The sequence below is a fragment of the Halyomorpha halys genome, unplaced genomic scaffold (genome assembly GCF_000696795.3).
Source record: "Halyomorpha halys isolate HHAL.00 unplaced genomic scaffold, Hhal_1.1 Scaffold337.1, whole genome shotgun sequence".
In the NCBI taxonomy this organism is placed as follows: Eukaryota; Metazoa; Arthropoda; class Insecta; order Hemiptera; family Pentatomidae; genus Halyomorpha; species Halyomorpha halys.
Window position 1 is genome coordinate 68,343 of NW_027104734.1, and position 18,050 is coordinate 86,392.

Below are 18,050 nucleotides of genomic sequence, written 5' to 3' on the forward strand. Positions count from 1 at the left end.
TAATATAGATTATTGAAACATTGATAATTCAACAGAGAAAAAAAAAATTAAACCTCCTTAAAATTTGAAACTTTACGTTTCATGATATCTAGAATCCTAAAATCGAGTAAAAAAAAATCCATTCCTAGGCCGGCCGGATATTTTTACGGAATATCTTTAAAACTACCCGCTATTTTTTTTTTTTTTTTTTTTTTTTATTTGGCACAAACCTTAAATGTTATTTGACAATGCACAAAGTGATTCGTAATTATATTCTTTAGGACCTACAAAACAAATAAAATAAAATGTATCTCTTGAACTGGGGAACAGGTTTTGTTATTTATTTTTTGCGCAGTTTTTCAGCCCCTGATACCTATGACCAAATCGAGCACATTATTTACTGTCAAAAAAGGAAAAGAAACCTGATTTATGCATAACTTAAAAAGTATTTTATGATAAATTTTGTTAGTTAATGGAATTTCAATTCAAAACAACTTCAAAACAAAAAGGAGATCATCGAAATCAGACCATTGTATGCTTAGATACAATGCATTGTACTTTGATCTTCCTTTCAATAATGAACCTTTGAAATTGACCTAGAAAATATGTCAACGCCCCTAAAAGTGTGGGAGTATATGTTTCAAGATAAATAGATTCTTACAGTTTTATAAAATGTATGTGATATTTGAAAGGAAAGACAAACCAAAAAACAAAAAATCACCAAAATCGGACCATTATTTAGAAAGATACTGTATGTTGAACTTTTAAAAGTGATAACCATATTTTAAATCTTATTTAATTGCAAACAAATTTGTTAACTCAGCCAATATTAGTGTTAATACAGTTAATTTTTTTTCCATTGAACTATTGACTTTGAACCTAACCTAGATAAAGGTCTATGCTCGACGACCCTTCTTCAATCCATATGTTGTCTTCAGTTAAATTCCTCCAACACCTCCTTGCCTCAGGTCCTTTTCTAAGTCTCCTCTTATTGTTTTCTTTATACCCCCTTTTATTCATTTTGGGGATTTCCTTATCTTTTCTTATACCGTCCAACCATCTCATAATGTCTTCCTTGATGTGGTGAACACAACGTAGGTGAATAATATCATTAATTTCCGAATCAGTGACATTTTTTTGGGAGGTATTCTTCTTTTCCTCCCCAATAAAATGTAAACCAAAAATTTAGGAAATTAGAGAACGTATTTCAAATAACGAAACTTGTCATTAGTCAAAAATAATAGAAGAGAATCCTACCTGGCCAACCCGCCCTACTACCCTGGACTTAGCGATGGTCACATTCATCAGATCACATTTGAAACATTTATTTAAACAGGAACAGGAAACTTAAATTGTATGTTAAATTGTTATGTTGAATTGTAAAATGTTAAATTATAAGTTTTTTTTAATATTTATTTATTGCTATTTACAACTGTACATTATAATACATTTAGTAAATCTGATCTCAGTAAAAATTATAAGTTAAATCGAGAAACATTAAAATAGAGGCTAAAATTAGAAAACGGCTTTCATTGGCATTCTTGTGACATGTGATACTAAAAAGAGCTTATAAACGCTATTCAAAGATATTTCCAATATTTCACAGGGAGGGTATTTTTGGGGGGATATTCCCCATACCTAGGATACTATACCTCCAAAGACCTCCAAAACCATTTTTGGAAAATTTTAAATCTCCACTTCCCCCTTCCCAATTAACGCTAAATAATCTTCATGTTTCTAATCCCTTTCCATTATCCTGTTTCAGCTACTCTTGCGTTGTACCTTCTTTTCTTTTTACATGTAAATATATATTTAAAATTTATTCGTTAAGTAAAAGTACATGCCTCGCTTTCACATAACATCGCAAGTGCTGCTATACTTGCTATTCTTGTTTCCTTCGTTCTCATTTCGGAGAATTCCTTTGAGTAACTTGTTACCAACTATCACTTCATGCTTTGATTTCTGCTTCAGCTTCATCAGTTCCTCAAATAATTTTTAATGATAAAATTTTTTAATTGAAATCTTTTACAATGATAAAATCCTTCCATTCAGTTACCTTCATCTGTCTTTCGAGGTACCTTACTCTTGGTTTTAAGTACCATCAATTAAGCCTACTTTTTTCACGGATTCTTGATTTTCCTGGAGCCCTCCAAGAAGAGCTCCTACTAGTTATCACCAAGACGCCAGCGAAGGCCAAGTGCTAAGTGAATCTATTATAGATGCATCCGCTTGGATGTTCGCCAATGTTGTCTCATTACCACTATGATAATAGCTAACAGTACTGAGTAAAGAAGAAGACCTTCTTTATAGAGATAATCTCGGATATAGATTCTTACGCATTACAATTTTCTATCAATATAAATAATATTAAAGTATCTAGTTTAACGTCAGCTGGTCCTTCATAAATTTAAGTAGATAAATTATCTTTTTTATTATTATTTTTCACAACTATGATCCAAACAACTATTTTCATGTAAAACCTTGGGTACAAAATATGAGTCACACACACGTAGTCCGAGGAAGGGCAACAATTCTCTCACCTCTTTCAATTTTTTTTTTTTAATTTACTTATGAGAATCAATTTCATATTTGAGCATAAAGATAAGTGAATCGTTCATTTTGCGAAGAGATGTAACTCTTTTTAAATAATAAACGAGTTTAATCATTTCTAAAATTTAAAACAAAACCATCTCTTTTGAGATTTAGTTGTACTGTAACTTTTTTAGCATTTCAACCATGTGAGTTGAAAAATTAACATTCGAGTTCATTTTTGTTTCCTTTATTATATATACAACAAATTGGAATTCGCTGTATAGCCCACCAATAATTAAATGAAACATTTCTTTTGCTCACCTCTTTTTTAATTTTTTTTTTCTATAATTAATGTTGCCACGAAAGTTGCTATAAATATCAAAGTATCCGGCTAAATTCCAATCTGAACCTATAAAAGTAGTTTTTGTGTTTATTCGACACATTTTATCAACATTAATCGAATTTTTATTGCAGATGTGATGGGGTTATACCATCCCATTTTCATGCTTAAAAGATTATTTTAAGTAGACAACAACGATATCAGGGTTATTCATCGTCATTTCAAGTTATGTACACATGACTAGAAAAATAATTTATATTTTGAAATTTGCTGAATGTCTACGTTGTTCATTGAATCATTTTCCCTAGTTGAGGATGTTTTCAATTTGAATAGCCACTTAGACTGGGTTCAATTTACTTTCATGAAATAGATCTTATTTGAATGAAAATTTAAAAAAAGTAACAGATTTCAATAAAATTGAACTGATACCTGTGATAACTATCAAAACTGATTTTTGATGGAATGGTTTTTTTTGTACTGCTATCTAATGACTTATTGTTTGGAGTATATCATAGTTAAGGATGAAGAACAAAGAAGTAACATTCGAGAGCGCTCGACCCTATTCTACAACCATTATAAGTTACTTTTTTTTTCACCTTTTTCCTGGTAATTTTTGATACAATGGGGTGGGGGGGTGGGGGGGGGTTATCTACAGGTAAGCAACTTTTTCTCTATAAACTGGAAGAGGAGCAAGTTCACTCTCTTCGGTGCCGCAACGAAATAAAAGCAAACCCCCAGGTCATGGCTCGAACGATGCCGTTGCATTTATGAGGTTTTTAAGGAGGAACCCCTCAACTCCATCGGCCACAAACGTGTCCGTACCTTCGGAACTTTGTTATTATTATTTATTCTTAGTTAAACTTAAGCGCTGTCTGATCGGCTAAGCGTCAATCGCCGTGGGTCCCAATTACTATTATTTTATATTTTTTATTGCTCAGATATTTTTTTAACTATAATACTTCGTAATTAGTTGAAACGATTGCTACTCTTAGCATAGCAGTAAACAATTAGTCTGGATACGCATTGGTACTGGCATTAAGAGCTAAAACATTTGAGTGCCCTAAGCAGTAAAAAAATTTTGGCCTCTCCTACAAAAAGGTTTCTACAAAACAATTAATGAGTGTTTGCATGTGTATTTATTCTTGGCACTAAGATCTTGTATGAGGACCTGGGCCTCTCTTATCACCTACCTCCAAACTCTCCTATCCTTCCTGTCTTCCTATTCCCATTATATTCAAATGTAGATTACCTCTTCCCACAAGACGGTCCTTGATTAGACGTTTAGGGGTTGATTCTTTGGGTATACGAGCCACATTATCAAATGAGGCTCGTATACCCAAAGAATCAATTACTATGATTAGTAAGCAAAATTTTTTTTTTGTCATTCGCGAATTTCTTATTTCTATTCTAACCAAGGATAATGATTCTTTTGAATGAAGATTCTACCAGTAGATGAGGCTAGACTTAAATAATTGTTCATAGGTACATTAAGGAATTTCTCCTGGAGTAGGGCTGCCCTGTGCAACAATTTTATCTTACTCCACTCTTATATCCTGCCACAATAATTATTACCACATAGGGAGTTTATAATGGAAGGAATGATATCGGGTTCGGGGTAGATCGGTTACATAAGGAACATTTAGGTCTTTATGGATGGTTTTATTAGTAACAAAATAAGGAAAGGAGCATTGAGGAGTTTACGAAGGATTTTGGATTGTAAGGATTGGATATGAGAGGATTTCGAAGGTTTAGTGGAGCCCCAAAGCTCAACTCCATATGTCCAGATGGGCCTTATTATTGTCATGTAGATCAGTCTTTTGTAATGTGTTGGAAGTTTTGACCGTTTGTCAAGTATGTGCTGTAATAGTCGAGATCGACGTGCAGTTTCCTGTCTTTTCAGTCTTGTGTAAGGATTCCAGGTTAATCGTTGGTCCAAATGTAGTCTAAGGTAGCGGATCTGTTCGACAGGGGTAAGAGTAACATTATTGAATGAAACTGTAGGACAGTCGGTAGGTTTACGACGAAGGATAAAGGTTATTTGATGGGATTTGTTGGAATTTATCTTAATCCTCCAAATATGACACCATTCGTCGAGAGCTGTGATATGGGATTGGAAAGTTTAGCATACAATTAATGGATTATTATTAACTGCGAGCACACATGTGTCATCGGCATACGTGGTGAGGATAGAGTTAGGATTGGTTGGAATGTCAGCTATATAGACGGTGTGGAGGATGGGACTGAGGATACTACCTTGAGGAACACCAGCGGATTGAAAATAGAGGGATGAATAGGAACCATTGTGGTTTACTTGGAATAATCTATTAATAAGAGACGAACGGATGATGAGAAAATATGGAGGAGATAGGAATTTACGGAGTTTGTAAAGCAGTTCCGGGTGCCAGGCTCAATCAAAAGCCTGCTCTATATCGGAAAATACTCCCGCGCAGTACATTCCGCGCTCCAAAGAAGACGAGACAACGTCCACCACACGATGACATTGCTGGATAGTGGAGTGGGATGTTCGGAATCCAAACTGGTGATCTGGGATTATATGATTGGAATCTAGGATGGGGTATAGGCGTTTCAAAATAAGTTTTTCGAGGATTTTTCCCATGATCGGTAATTTTGGAGTTTGGGGATCATTTTGATTATAGATAGTTTCCATGGGTCAGGAAAATATGTGGAACGGAGAACGGCGTTATATATGTAGATGAGGAATAGGATGGTTTTTCGAGGAAGAAGTTTAAGGATGTGTTGACACTTTTAGAACGTTGAATTGTTGCAAAATCATTATTTTCTCTATAAAGGAAAAGGTGTAGTAAAATTATTCCAAAAATGCATAAGTTTAGTGACCACATTCCGCACAAATATTACTATGAACAAACAAAGAATATTTAAATATAAAATTAAGTAGGAAATACTTCATACAATCCTTTATGCGGCTTCAGATTTTGCTTTTATATCGCCAGGTTCAATTTTAGTTGAAGAAATGAATAATATATTTTTCAAATAAGAATCTTTTAAGTGAAGAAGGATATTTATCTTTGAACAGGCTCGTATTGGAAAAAGACTATTAACATACATATATTGAACCAATCCTACAAGAATAACGCAGAGCTAATTCCTAAGCTCAAGAAAATTACCTTATGAAAAAACGTCGAGATTTCAACGTAAACTGCTGAAGCCTGGGATTCTTTCACTCTTTCTTTGTACTGATTTTAAGGATCACATTATTTTGAAGATCGATGATTTAAGTTCACGAACCAGGAAATTCGCTCAAATTTTCAGGAAACATGATGAATGGATTTATCAATAATATAAAAAATACCCTCCCCTTCAAAATCACTGAACCTTGAACCTTTCAAGACTTGCGTAGAGGGGTTACGAATGCCTTATATCTCCCGAAAATGAATTCTATGTTGGTAATCTTTTATCATTGGGCAGTAGAAAATCTGTTCGCGGGTAAGTCTGCTACATTAAGACGTAATTTTTTTTTTTAAGTCATCAAGTGAAGATCATCATGAAGTGTGTGCACACTTTAAGGCGAGACAATTATTTTTGGTTCTATTGCGTTCTGGATGACGTCTTGTTTCTCCTTGGACTATTACTATTTTCTCCTAGGCTTCGGGATTGGTGATACTGAAGGAATGTGTTGGGTTGACCGTTCATCGAGTCCTTGCTCCACACTACCAAGGGCCGAAGTTTCTCTTAATCTTGGTGACTCAACCTTATCACCAGGAGAGGAACATTCGGAGTTGCTGGTAGAAGAAACCCCCTCAAGGTCCTTCTTTCTCCCGGGTTTGGCTGGCATAATTCGCTTCTTGACTCGTTGAAGGTATCCATAGTTTCTCTGGGTAAGATTTGTTCAATGTGCTTCTTGAAACGTTTTGGTTTCAATCACTGCAGGAACCCATCTGTCAGTTGCGTTACTGTAAAAACGAAATATAATTTGATCTCATGTTTAAAATTTTGGTGAAAGGTTTATTAATTGCCTCTCTGTCATCCTGTTCTTGAGATTTGGTTTAACAAGATCCAGTCTGGATCGAACTACTCTTCCCAGAAAGAGGAGAGATGATGGCTGTCCCGTTGTTTGGTGACGGGATTTGTGGTGCTGTAGAAGAAAATTGGTGATACAGTTTCTGGATGTTGCTACTTGTGGCTCCTGAAGATTATAATATTCTCTTCTAAGTTGTAATACCACGTTCGGCCTAGTCATTGGTCGACGATTGTGGTAGTATGATGAAATAGAACGTTTTGTAAAAAATCATGAAAGTATTCTCATCAAAATTGTGGCCTATTATCCGTAACTACTACTTTGGCAACGTCGAATTAAGCAAAACTATTTTCAAGGATAGCAATTTGTAACTTGAGTAGTTGAATTTTTTATTACCACTTGCATCCGTTTAGAATATGCGCCAATAATTATCAGCAAGTTCTTCTTAATTGCTAACCAATAGTCAATATGCTGCCATTCTTGGAGATCTATCGGTACAAAATTTCTGTCATGGTTTCCCTTTGGACTCGAAAGCCATTTTGATCCCGTTGAAACTATCCATCATTTTCACTGGTGAGTGGTTGACGATGGTCTAATATTCTTCAAATACCTCATAATCATCACTTATTGCGCAGAATATGAACTGAATCCGAGTTTATCCGATTTTTTATTAATAAAAGAAGTTCTTATGTCAGTACTTTCCGGGTGTTTCGGGTCGAACTCGAACTTACAGCTACACAGCATTGTGTCCAAGTAAAAACTTATAAAAAATAACATGCACAGAGTATTAAAAAAAATGTGAGACATTGTAAAACGCAAAACGTCTAGTAGTTTTAATTATTTAATACTTTAAATAGGTTTGGACTGACGGAAATTTATGTTATTCAAGACAATTCCTAAAATGTATTTTTTCATTCAATATCTTGAAAACTTAACACTGAACTAAAAACAGTACACATATTTATTTTTTTTTAAATAGAGTAGATTTGCTAGAAATTGAATTCTTATTGTATTGTACTATTTCTCAGTAATAGTTCCCCTAGTAATAGTTGCTGAATTAAGTAGTACCTCATGAACAGATTTTCTGAAAAAAAAACTTTATTTTGCTATACTGCCCAAATACATTAGGTTGCTACAATACACAGCGTACTCATGAATCCATGACTGATGACATATATTTATGGTGACATATTATATGACATATATTTACATGATATAAAAACAATTCTTTTCTTTGTTTAAACAATAATCGTCTGTATACTAAATACTTAATATATTTTAACTACTTTTTTTTCCTATTGACAATTTTACCGTGGCTTTTAAAAGTTCCTTTCTGTCCACACTGCCATACTCTTGTTTGAAGTCCACGAATAGCAGATGTAGGTCTACGTTATACTCATAGCACTTTTCCATTGCCTGCCTCAGGGTGAATATCTGGTCAACTGTAGATCTACTGGGCCGGAACCCTCCCTGATATTCTCCTATAATATTTTCCGTGAAAACGGACACTCTTTTATATAGAAGCACTGCCAATATTTTATAGGTTGTGCTTAGTAGAGCAATGGCGCTATAATTATCACATGTCAGCTTGTCTCCTTTCTTGTGTATAGGACATATTGCTGCTCTTGTCCAATCTTCCGTCCATATCTCCCAAATCAAATCACTGCCTCCATATTTCATCATCTCTGGGGTTATTTCGTCAAGACCTGGTGAATTATGGTTTCTCAATGATTTAATAATGTCAATAATTTCTTCCTTCTCAGGAGCTTCCTCTCCTTCTGCACCATCCTGCTCCTTACCCAGGATTTCGTCTAGATTGAAGCTTTCTCCAGCTCTTTTCTCAGTGGCTCTTTCACACTAAAATACTGTCTTCACCTTCCAAGAATTGACGTTTTTTCACCAATCAGCTCACCTTCTTTTCCTTTACATAATCCAGTGTTGGCTTGAATCTCATTTTTTATTTCTTTTGCACCTTTATGAAACTTTCTGGATTCTTTTTCTTCCAGAATTCTTGCATCTGTTTAAGGTTTTCCTTTTCCTGTGCTCTCTTTTTCTGCCTACATAATTTTTTGGCTTCTCTCCTCTTTGTCATAAATTCCCGTACACTTCCTCTGGTCTTTCTTTTTAGTATGTTTAATTTCGCCTTATTTCTTTCTTCCAGACCTATCCTACACTCTTCACCAAACCGTTCGTTTCTGGGAGCTGGTTTTGTCTTCCCTAGTACATCACTTGCAATTTCTATCACATTTTTCAGTTTTTTCCATCTATCATTTATAGTTGTGTTATGTACAATGTCATTTTCTCTCAGTCATTCCCTTATTTTATTTTTAAATCCTTCTGCTACTTCACTCTCGAGCAGCTTTTCTGAGTTGTAGGTATGTACTCTATCCAATGTAGTGCACCTTCTCATAGCCAGCTTTTGTCGATACCAGACTTTTACCATGTGGTGATCGGTGTCACAGTCCGCTCCTATAAACGACATTACATTTCTGATATCTGATGCATGTCTAACCTCTATGAGAACACGATCTATTTGGTTTCTGGTCAGGCCATCAGCCGAGATCCATGGCTCTTTATGTATTTCTTTATGTGGGAATTTAGTGCTACTAATGACCAGCCCCTTTTCCATTATTCCAAAGTTAATTATGCGATGGCCATTATCATTTGAGTAGTGATGTTTACTCTCTCTGCCTATAGTAGGTCTGAATGCCACTTCTTTACCTATCTTAGCATTCAAGTCGCCTATGATAATTTTTACATCGTGCCTTGGGATTGAGTCATATTCTCTTTCCATTTTTTTCATAAAAATATATCCTTCTCCTCCTCTTCCCTGTCACATAATCGTTATTTTGAAATACCCTCCTTTAAGTCGCACTGTACAAATTCTTTCACTGATCAGTTTATACTGTATTATTGTGTGCTTAATAGACTTTCTTATCATGAAGCCTGTCCCACATACATTTGCATCGTGTCCACTGTTAATGAGCAGATAATTTTGTAATTCTATCGTTGTCACATTTCTCCAACGTATCTCCTATAGAGCAGCTACTTCAACTTGATATTTATCAAGCTCATTCTCTAATCTCTTGCTTGAACCTGGTTGATTTAACTCTCTAACGTTCCAAGAAGCAATATTAAGTCCATATTTCCATGCCGGGGTCAAATACCTTGTATGACTGTCCGTATATCCGATGCTGTGTGTTGTTTTCTGAACTTGTAAGTTTTTTGTGGTTGGTGGATAGTTAACCCACCTAACCAACCCCCCTCCTTTATCCGGGCTTGTGACTGGCAACTAATTCTTTGGGAGCCAGCAGGCGGAGTTTTATCATTGGATAGCAATGTAAAAATAAATCAAAATACAAAAGTTATAGCAGTAGGTTAGTTAAAAAAATAAATAAATAAGTTTTAAAAAAACTATATAAATTTTAAAACAGAAAGTGAATAAAAATAAATGAATAAATGAACGATTTCTTATTGCTTTTGACAAACAAAACAAGAAATCGTCAGTTTGTGGTTATATATTAAGGGTATTCATGATCTTTAGTTTAACATGTTAAAGCGTGTTAAATGGAAAAACTTATCTTAAATAGAGAAATATTTCCTTCTTTTACCATGTTAAAACGATGTAACATATAATATGATTAAGAGTGTTACAAGATCTGTTAAATGGAGAATGACGTCACGTAACAGACCAGCAGAGCTCGTCACCGTTTTATTGCTTGTTGTGTTAGGTTACTTTTAGTAGCCGTAGTTTGTGTATTTGTACTAATCGTAGTTTGTGTTAGTGTTGTTTTGGATGTTTTTAAAACTAATAAAGAAATGGCTGACAATAATAATAATTTAATGATAGTTGTCAATTAGCTCATCTTGATTCTCTTCCTCATAAGACAGAGGATCAACAAGGCACTCAGTGGCCAAACTTTCACACAATTTCTACATTTCACTTACTTTAGGCATGTTGTAATGAAATGATCAAAACTTAGAATTAAACATTAACATGAAGTTTTGGAAGGAAAGGTTGTAAAACAAGTTGCTAAAAAACTCTGTTAGAAGCTCTTATGCATTTAACATAATTTTAAACAATCCTATGTTTATAACATTTAAGGTGGTAAAACATTTTACATTTAACAAAACATCATGAATACCCCTATTATTTTGGCAATTATCATAGAAAATGTTACTTCGACAAAGATCATTCATTATAAACTACTTTAAAATGAATTTGATGCGCTTCATTCTGAGCACTAATTGAAGTTCCTGAGGTATGAAATTTTTCCCAAGATGACTTATTTTCACCGAATGTAAGTTAATGTAGTGTCAAAATATTTATTTAAAATGTGTGACCAAGACATCTGAAATTAATAATATTTCACTAGCTGAATAGATATTCAACAGCTAACAATGAATTAAATTAATAAAATATACAGTTAATACGAGTTAAAAAACAAAACTTTTCAATAAAATACAACAGATTACATTAGTATTAAAGGAACAGAGTATTTATGTATTTATTGATACAGAGTATTTCAGGAATATATGTTAGTAATTAAGGGGAGGGATTAATATACCAAAAATGAAATTCAATGCCTCCAAAATCACTTTCTTTTTTAAATCCGATGACGCTATTGCGTTTTTTTTAATTTTTTTATTTTTTATAAACTCTTGGAAACTATCCTTATTTTCACGACTCCTAGTTTTGAACAATCTACTAAACAAGAAGCTAACCGTGTATTTTTGTTTTCTTCACGTGATGCAATTAATTTTTTTAAATAATTTATTAATTGAGAAACTATAATAATAAAAATAAAAGATAGAATTAGGATCCTTATGGCTAGACTGATCAGGACTAGATGATCTCTCTTGAATATGGAGAATTTCCTAGCCTCCTATTGCCTTTGGAGTGATAGACAAAAAAGAAATGGACGAATATGGACTTTGATCTGATATTGAAATATATGATATTTTACTATTAAACGAATAGAGGTTAATCCCTTAACTTGTAAGCTCGAGTTAATTCGAGCGGTGTTGTATTTCATGCTACTATAATTTTTCACACTCGAATATCGGCAATTTAAAATAAAAATGTTATAATAATAAAATAAATAACAATGACTTATTCTCTATATAGATAGAATTTATAGAAATAAATAACCCCCGATTTAGCCAATGTTCACATAGGGAGCTAGGTATTATAACCGATATCCTTAACTAAAATAAAAATTTTGATTATTTTTGTATTTTTTTGCCAAGACAGTGTTATGAGTTGTGTTATTAACATTAAAAAATTGACTTTTTTTGGCCGTTTTTTTTATTATTAAGGGGTTAATAATATCATCGAGAAAATAATCGACGTATAAAATTTGTTGAAAGGAATATGGTCCGGGTGCGGTCAAAAAAACTCAAATAGTAGAATTATACTATTTTATTGAGCCAACGTTTCGCCCCACGTTGCAGGGCTTCGTCAGGGCTAAAAAAGATACAAACACATAGTTACAAAAGGAAAAAAAAAAAAGAAGAGAAAAAAAAACATAATTGTAAAATAACAGGGGTATAAAATGTAAAAAAGTAAGATATAATAAGAAAAATTAAAGGTTGTAAATTTACATTAAATTAAATTTTTTTTTTTTTCCTTTTGTAACTATGTGTTTGTATCTTTTTTAGCCCTGACGAAGCCCTGCAACGTGGGGCAAACGTTGGCTCAATAAAATAGTATAATTCTACTATTTGAGTTTTTTTGACCGCAAACGGACCATATTCCTTTCATCTTTACACACGGTCAATCAATAATCTTCCAGTATAAAATCTGTTGTTTATAGGTATAGATATTTCTTGGAATAAATTAAAATACGTAAATTGGTTCATTGCAGCTTATAATCCTTTCTGTTATTTTTTTTTCGACGTGTTTTGTGTTACATTAATCCAAACTGGAACGGCGATAAATTTTAAAAACTTCTCTTCGTTCAGGTTTGAAAAAGAATAGAATTGAAATTGAAATATAATTGGGCAATTGATATAATCGATTTCAACGTACAGCAAAATTAAAAGAACTCAGGCTCGGTGTGGATTTAGGTCGATAGTGAGTGAGTCCCTAATTTGATTTCATCCTAGATTGGCTCGTAGGAAATGGTCTCGTACCAGATTGGACTAAAATGACTTGAGTTTGATGGACTTAAATTAAGTCCAGCCAGCCTGGCCGATATATATTAGCAAGCATTTCCTTCTGAAGTTTGATTCCACATTTGACATATGAACATTTGACAATCATTGCTACCCAACTCGTTCAATATTATCTATTTTTGAAAACTTTGAACATTAACTACAATAATTTTGAATAGTTTATAGTGATTGCGTTGGTAGCCTTATTTCCTGGATATTACTTAATAAAGTACTATTCTCTTTCTATTTTTTTTTTCGAGGAGGGGGGATTTTAAATTAATCCCTTATTAAAAAAATGTGTTTATATTGATAACAATAGTGACACCTTGAGATCGTTATTCTGAAAAATGTCAGTATTTATAACCTTGACACAGTCATATAAACTCATTTTCTAATATGGTGTCAATTATGACAATGTGGCATTATCACACAATTATCGTGATTTAGACATGCAATTATCCCAGTTGCATTGTTACAGACGTAACAACATAGTGTATGTCATATTTCCTCTATGTTTCATAATTTATTTTCCAAATTCTTCACTTAATTTTTTTTTTGTTTTGAAAAAACTTTTTTCTTTTACGTTTTTATTAATAAGTACACAAATGTATGCTTAAAAAATACAACTAACTACAAATATTGTAAACTATAATCAGCTTTCTTATATTTTCAAATAATAATTCTTTATTGAGTTTTTCTTTCCTGTCAATGTAGTAATCAAAGTTTTTATGAAGTCTGTTTATCCTTTAAGAACCAACCCTGTCTGTACCAAAGTGTCACTGGTGAAACTATTTTTGTATAATTTTTTTTTTGCTGATTTCGTTTCTACGTTCAAAACGTCATAATTGATATTCAAAAAATAAGCTTACAAAAATTAAAAGATTTATTCTGGGCCAAATAGGGTTAAACCCCAATCAGAAACAAACAACATTGAACATCGCTTCACAATATCTTAAGATCAATACATATAAAGTTAAAAACTACATTTTACTCTGGACTAATACATTTCGTTTCCTGAATATAGGATAAAAATAATCACTAACCTTCTTATCCTCTTGTTGAAGACAGCTTTTCAATGGTTCCACCTGTCATTCCTCATTACATTATCTTCTTTTCTTCAATGTATATTGAAGAACAATATTTAAAATTTTATTGAAGCTACTTATCATTAATTTATGTTTATGTTTTGTTTTTTGTCTGTTCGTACTAAAGACTATAGAGATGGTACTTAGCATCCACAACTCGATTCATGATAAAGGTGTTCGGGCTAGGGTCATCAGCTGAGTTGCATCCAATAGGCTGACGGGCCTCAGAAACCCGGTGTGGCAAGGCGTATAAGTGATTATCCATTTCAGGTGGTCACTCACCCAAGTACTGATCACACTCGACGTTACTTAACTTCGTTATTTACTGAAAGCGTCTTTGCTCACACGGCTGCTCTCGCCCCCTATTAATGTATGTTTCAACCTAAAAATTGATCTTAGTAAAATTATTTAGATTAGTGAGAAGTTACTTTCATTTTTTACAAGGCTTAGAAGAATCATATTAGTACAAGAGCCCAAGAGGAGAAAAAAAAACAGTTATTTCACCCCAATTTTTGATTACTTAATTGAAAACTAGGTATAATTACTAGTCAAAATTGATGAGTCGGCCAAATATAGGTAGGGGGAATAAAGAAGGGCTGCTGTTTCAAAACGTTAAAAATAATTAATTTTTTATTCGGAGCTCTATATCTTTACAACTACCAACAACAATCGAAACTGAAAGAGAGCATCATTTAAAGTAGAGTAAATTTGCTAAAATCTAAGCCCTAATAGAGCTATTTACGTTCAATAATTCTCGAGATATAGCTTTTTAAAAATGAACATTGCATAAATATGTTGTTTGGAACGTACTGAAAGACCAGTAGTTAGTGACTTTATTATGAAAAATCTATATCTCAAAAACCATTTGACATACAGATGTCTATTAGCACTCACATTAAAGCTAGTTTAATGAGCTATGAGTAGTTTATGATGTTTAGTTTCGTACGAGTAGTAGTTTTCATGAAATTTGCTAAAACAAATTGATTTATAGTTGTTCGGACAAATTTTCATTTGCCAAATTTAGTTTCATATTTCAATATCATAAAAATTACTACCCCTACGAAGATGTCATAAACTACTTTGTAGAATGTTAAATTTCCTTTATTTTGAGTGTTGGCAGACTTATGTGCGTCTTATGGATCTAGAGATATATTTTTTTTATAAATCCAACATTTTATACGAACAACTAGAAATGAACATTTTGTGAGTTTATTTTGTCAAATATCATAAGAACTGCTACTCCTACAAAGATAAACTATTTAATAGTAAATTTAACTACCTTTAATTTGATTGCTGACAGATATCTCTACGTCCTATGGTTCCTGAAATAAAGTTTTTCATAATTCAAACCTATTGTCCGAACCACTATAAGGTAAAGGTCATAAACTACTGTATAGTACAATTATTTGGCTTTAATTTGAGTGCTAATAGACATTTGTACGTCGAATGGTTATTGAGATATAGATTTCTCAAAATAGATTCACTAACTACTGATATTTCAGTACGTTTTTATGAAATGTTGCTTTTTAAATCTCGAAAACTATTGGACGTAAATATCTTTATTAGGACTAACATTTCAGCAAATATACTCTTGAATAATGTTCTTTTAGATTTTTTTGCATTGTTGGTAGTTTTTACGATATAGAGAATGAAAAATTAATGTTTTTTTTTTAGTTTTGAAACAGTCGCCATTTTTTATTCCCCCTACCTATACTTGGCAGACTCATCAATTTTGACTAGTAATTATATCTAGTTTTCATTAAAGTAATAAAAAATTGGGGTGAGATAACTGCCTTTTTTTCTTCCCGGCTCTTGTACTTTATTATTAGTTAGTAAGATTCAATGATATTTTTTTTTTTTTGTATTTCATTTGATTTTATTTATGTTCCATGTTACAGGCGGTGGAATATTGGAAATATCTGGAAAATGACACTGAGGGAGGCGAAAATGGGGGAGGAAGTGAATGACGAGGAGATGGTGAAGCAGGAGCTTGAACTGAGCGAAGAACTTCCGGAACGCGGCTCCTGGACGAACAAATTGGACTTCATCCTGTCTGTAGTCGGTTTGGCGATTGGCCTTGGCAACGTGTGGAGGTTCCCCTACTTGTGTTACAAAAATGGTGGCGGTGCTTTTTTAATACCATACTTTCTAACCTTACTTATGGCTGGGATTCCGATGTTTTTTCTTGAACTAGCTTTAGGACAGATGCTTACAATAGGTGGATTAGGTGTCTTCAAAATTGCTCCCATTTTTAAAGGTAATTAACAAACGCTTGTGTAGCCATTAATACTAATATAATATAATAGTATTTACATTTGTTTTAAAATAAGAACTAAATTGAATTTTCTATTAACAAATGGCATTTTCTCTTGTTTCTGCTTCCTTTTCTTGCATGATTCTTTATGGTGACTAATTTTATAACCATAACAATGTTCAATAAACATTGTGAAACTATAATAATAAAATATAGAATATATATGTCTTAAAATTTGCTTAGTATTATTTTTAAATTCTATTATTTATTAAAGAAATTAATTATCTTATTTTGCAGGCATCGGATACGCTGCAGCAGTAATGTCATGTTGGATGAACATATATTACATTGTCATCTTGGCTTGGGCAATATTTTATTTCTTTATGTCAATGAGGACTGGTAATTTATCTTTTTATTCATCTTTTTTTTATTATTACCCTCTTTGCAGTCATTACAGACATATGGGGTAGGGACACTACAGGGTTAACTACAGGTAACAAACCTATTCCAGCCATGGTGGGGTTAGTGGGACCACCAGGAAATAAAAGTCAACACCCCAGGCCGAATTCGAACCGGCCCCCCTGCAGTTAGGAGGCAGTCAATGTTGACCCTCTTACTCCCTGGGCTACAAACGGCATTTATTTGTTAATTGCATTTTTATATTTATACATCAACTACATAAACCATAATATATATACACGAGTTTCTGGGCTTACAAGGCTCTCCTGTATAAGCGGGTGAGAACTCAAGTAGTTCAAATGATAATTTTGGGATTAAGAGGATCTCCCTGCACTTGAACCAAATTTAAGGTTCATTATTGACAAAATTGCGCAATTATCAATGTTTATTGAATATTTCACGATTTTGTCAATACTGTATCGTAAATTGGGTTCAGGCACACATTGATAAGAAAAACCTCTAATTAACATAATTATCAATAGATTGACATACAGATACATCTTAAATATATTTTTGGAGAAAAATCCCGTTGCTGAACTTAACACTGACCACATTAAGTTTTATTATAAGCAAACAAAGTAGCTCCTTATCAAATATTGTCCTTGATACGATGTCCAAAAGAAAGGTTTGTCTTTAATCGTGGAACTAAGTCCACGTGACCACTTAAAAAAAACCCTTTTTTCAAAATAGTAAAACTAATTGAAAAAACTAACGTTATTATCTCCAATCTATTGTTTTCTTCCATGTTTCGTAGAAACCTCGATTTCCAATGAAAATATAGCATTTTAAAAAAAACTTAAGATTGTTGTGATAAATTTTAACTAAGAAGGCTGACTGTGATAAAAAGTTTTGATTTTTTATTGAATGTGAACAATTGACTAATAGGGGTAATTTGTAGACTGATATAAAAGACCTAGGCAGAATGCCCTGCATAAAGTTGTTTTTTAAATTATGTGGTAATCAGACCAATTTGGACATATGGAATTGAGCTCTGGGGCTCCACCAAACCATCAAATTCCTACCGCATCCAATCCTTACAATCCAAAATCCTACGTAAAATCCTTGATGCTCCTTATTACGTTACAAATAAACTCATTCACAAAAACCTTAACATCCCATTCGTTATAGATTTGGCCCAAAACGGATATGTGTCTTTTCATTCCAAACTCCTTAACCATCCTAACCCATTAATTCTTAATCTTTCATCCTTAACAATCCCTGATAATACTCCGAGGCGTCTGAAAAGAA

General features: G+C 33.1%; 1 protein-coding gene across 2 annotated transcripts in view; it reads left to right on the forward strand.

Annotated features, from left to right (window-relative positions):
- The window catches only part of Gat (GABA transporter), a 78,564-nt gene that overhangs the window by 48,521 nt on the left and 11,993 nt on the right, over positions 1-18,050 (forward strand). For both annotated transcript variants that reach the window (XM_014421712.2, XM_014421711.2), the window contains 2 exons: positions 15,988-16,346; positions 16,641-16,742. In XM_014421712.2, the coding sequence (XP_014277198.1) occupies positions 16,016-16,346; positions 16,641-16,742 (433 nt within the window). In that variant the 5' untranslated portion in view covers positions 15,988-16,015. The remainder of the gene's footprint in view (positions 1-15,987; positions 16,347-16,640; positions 16,743-18,050) is intronic.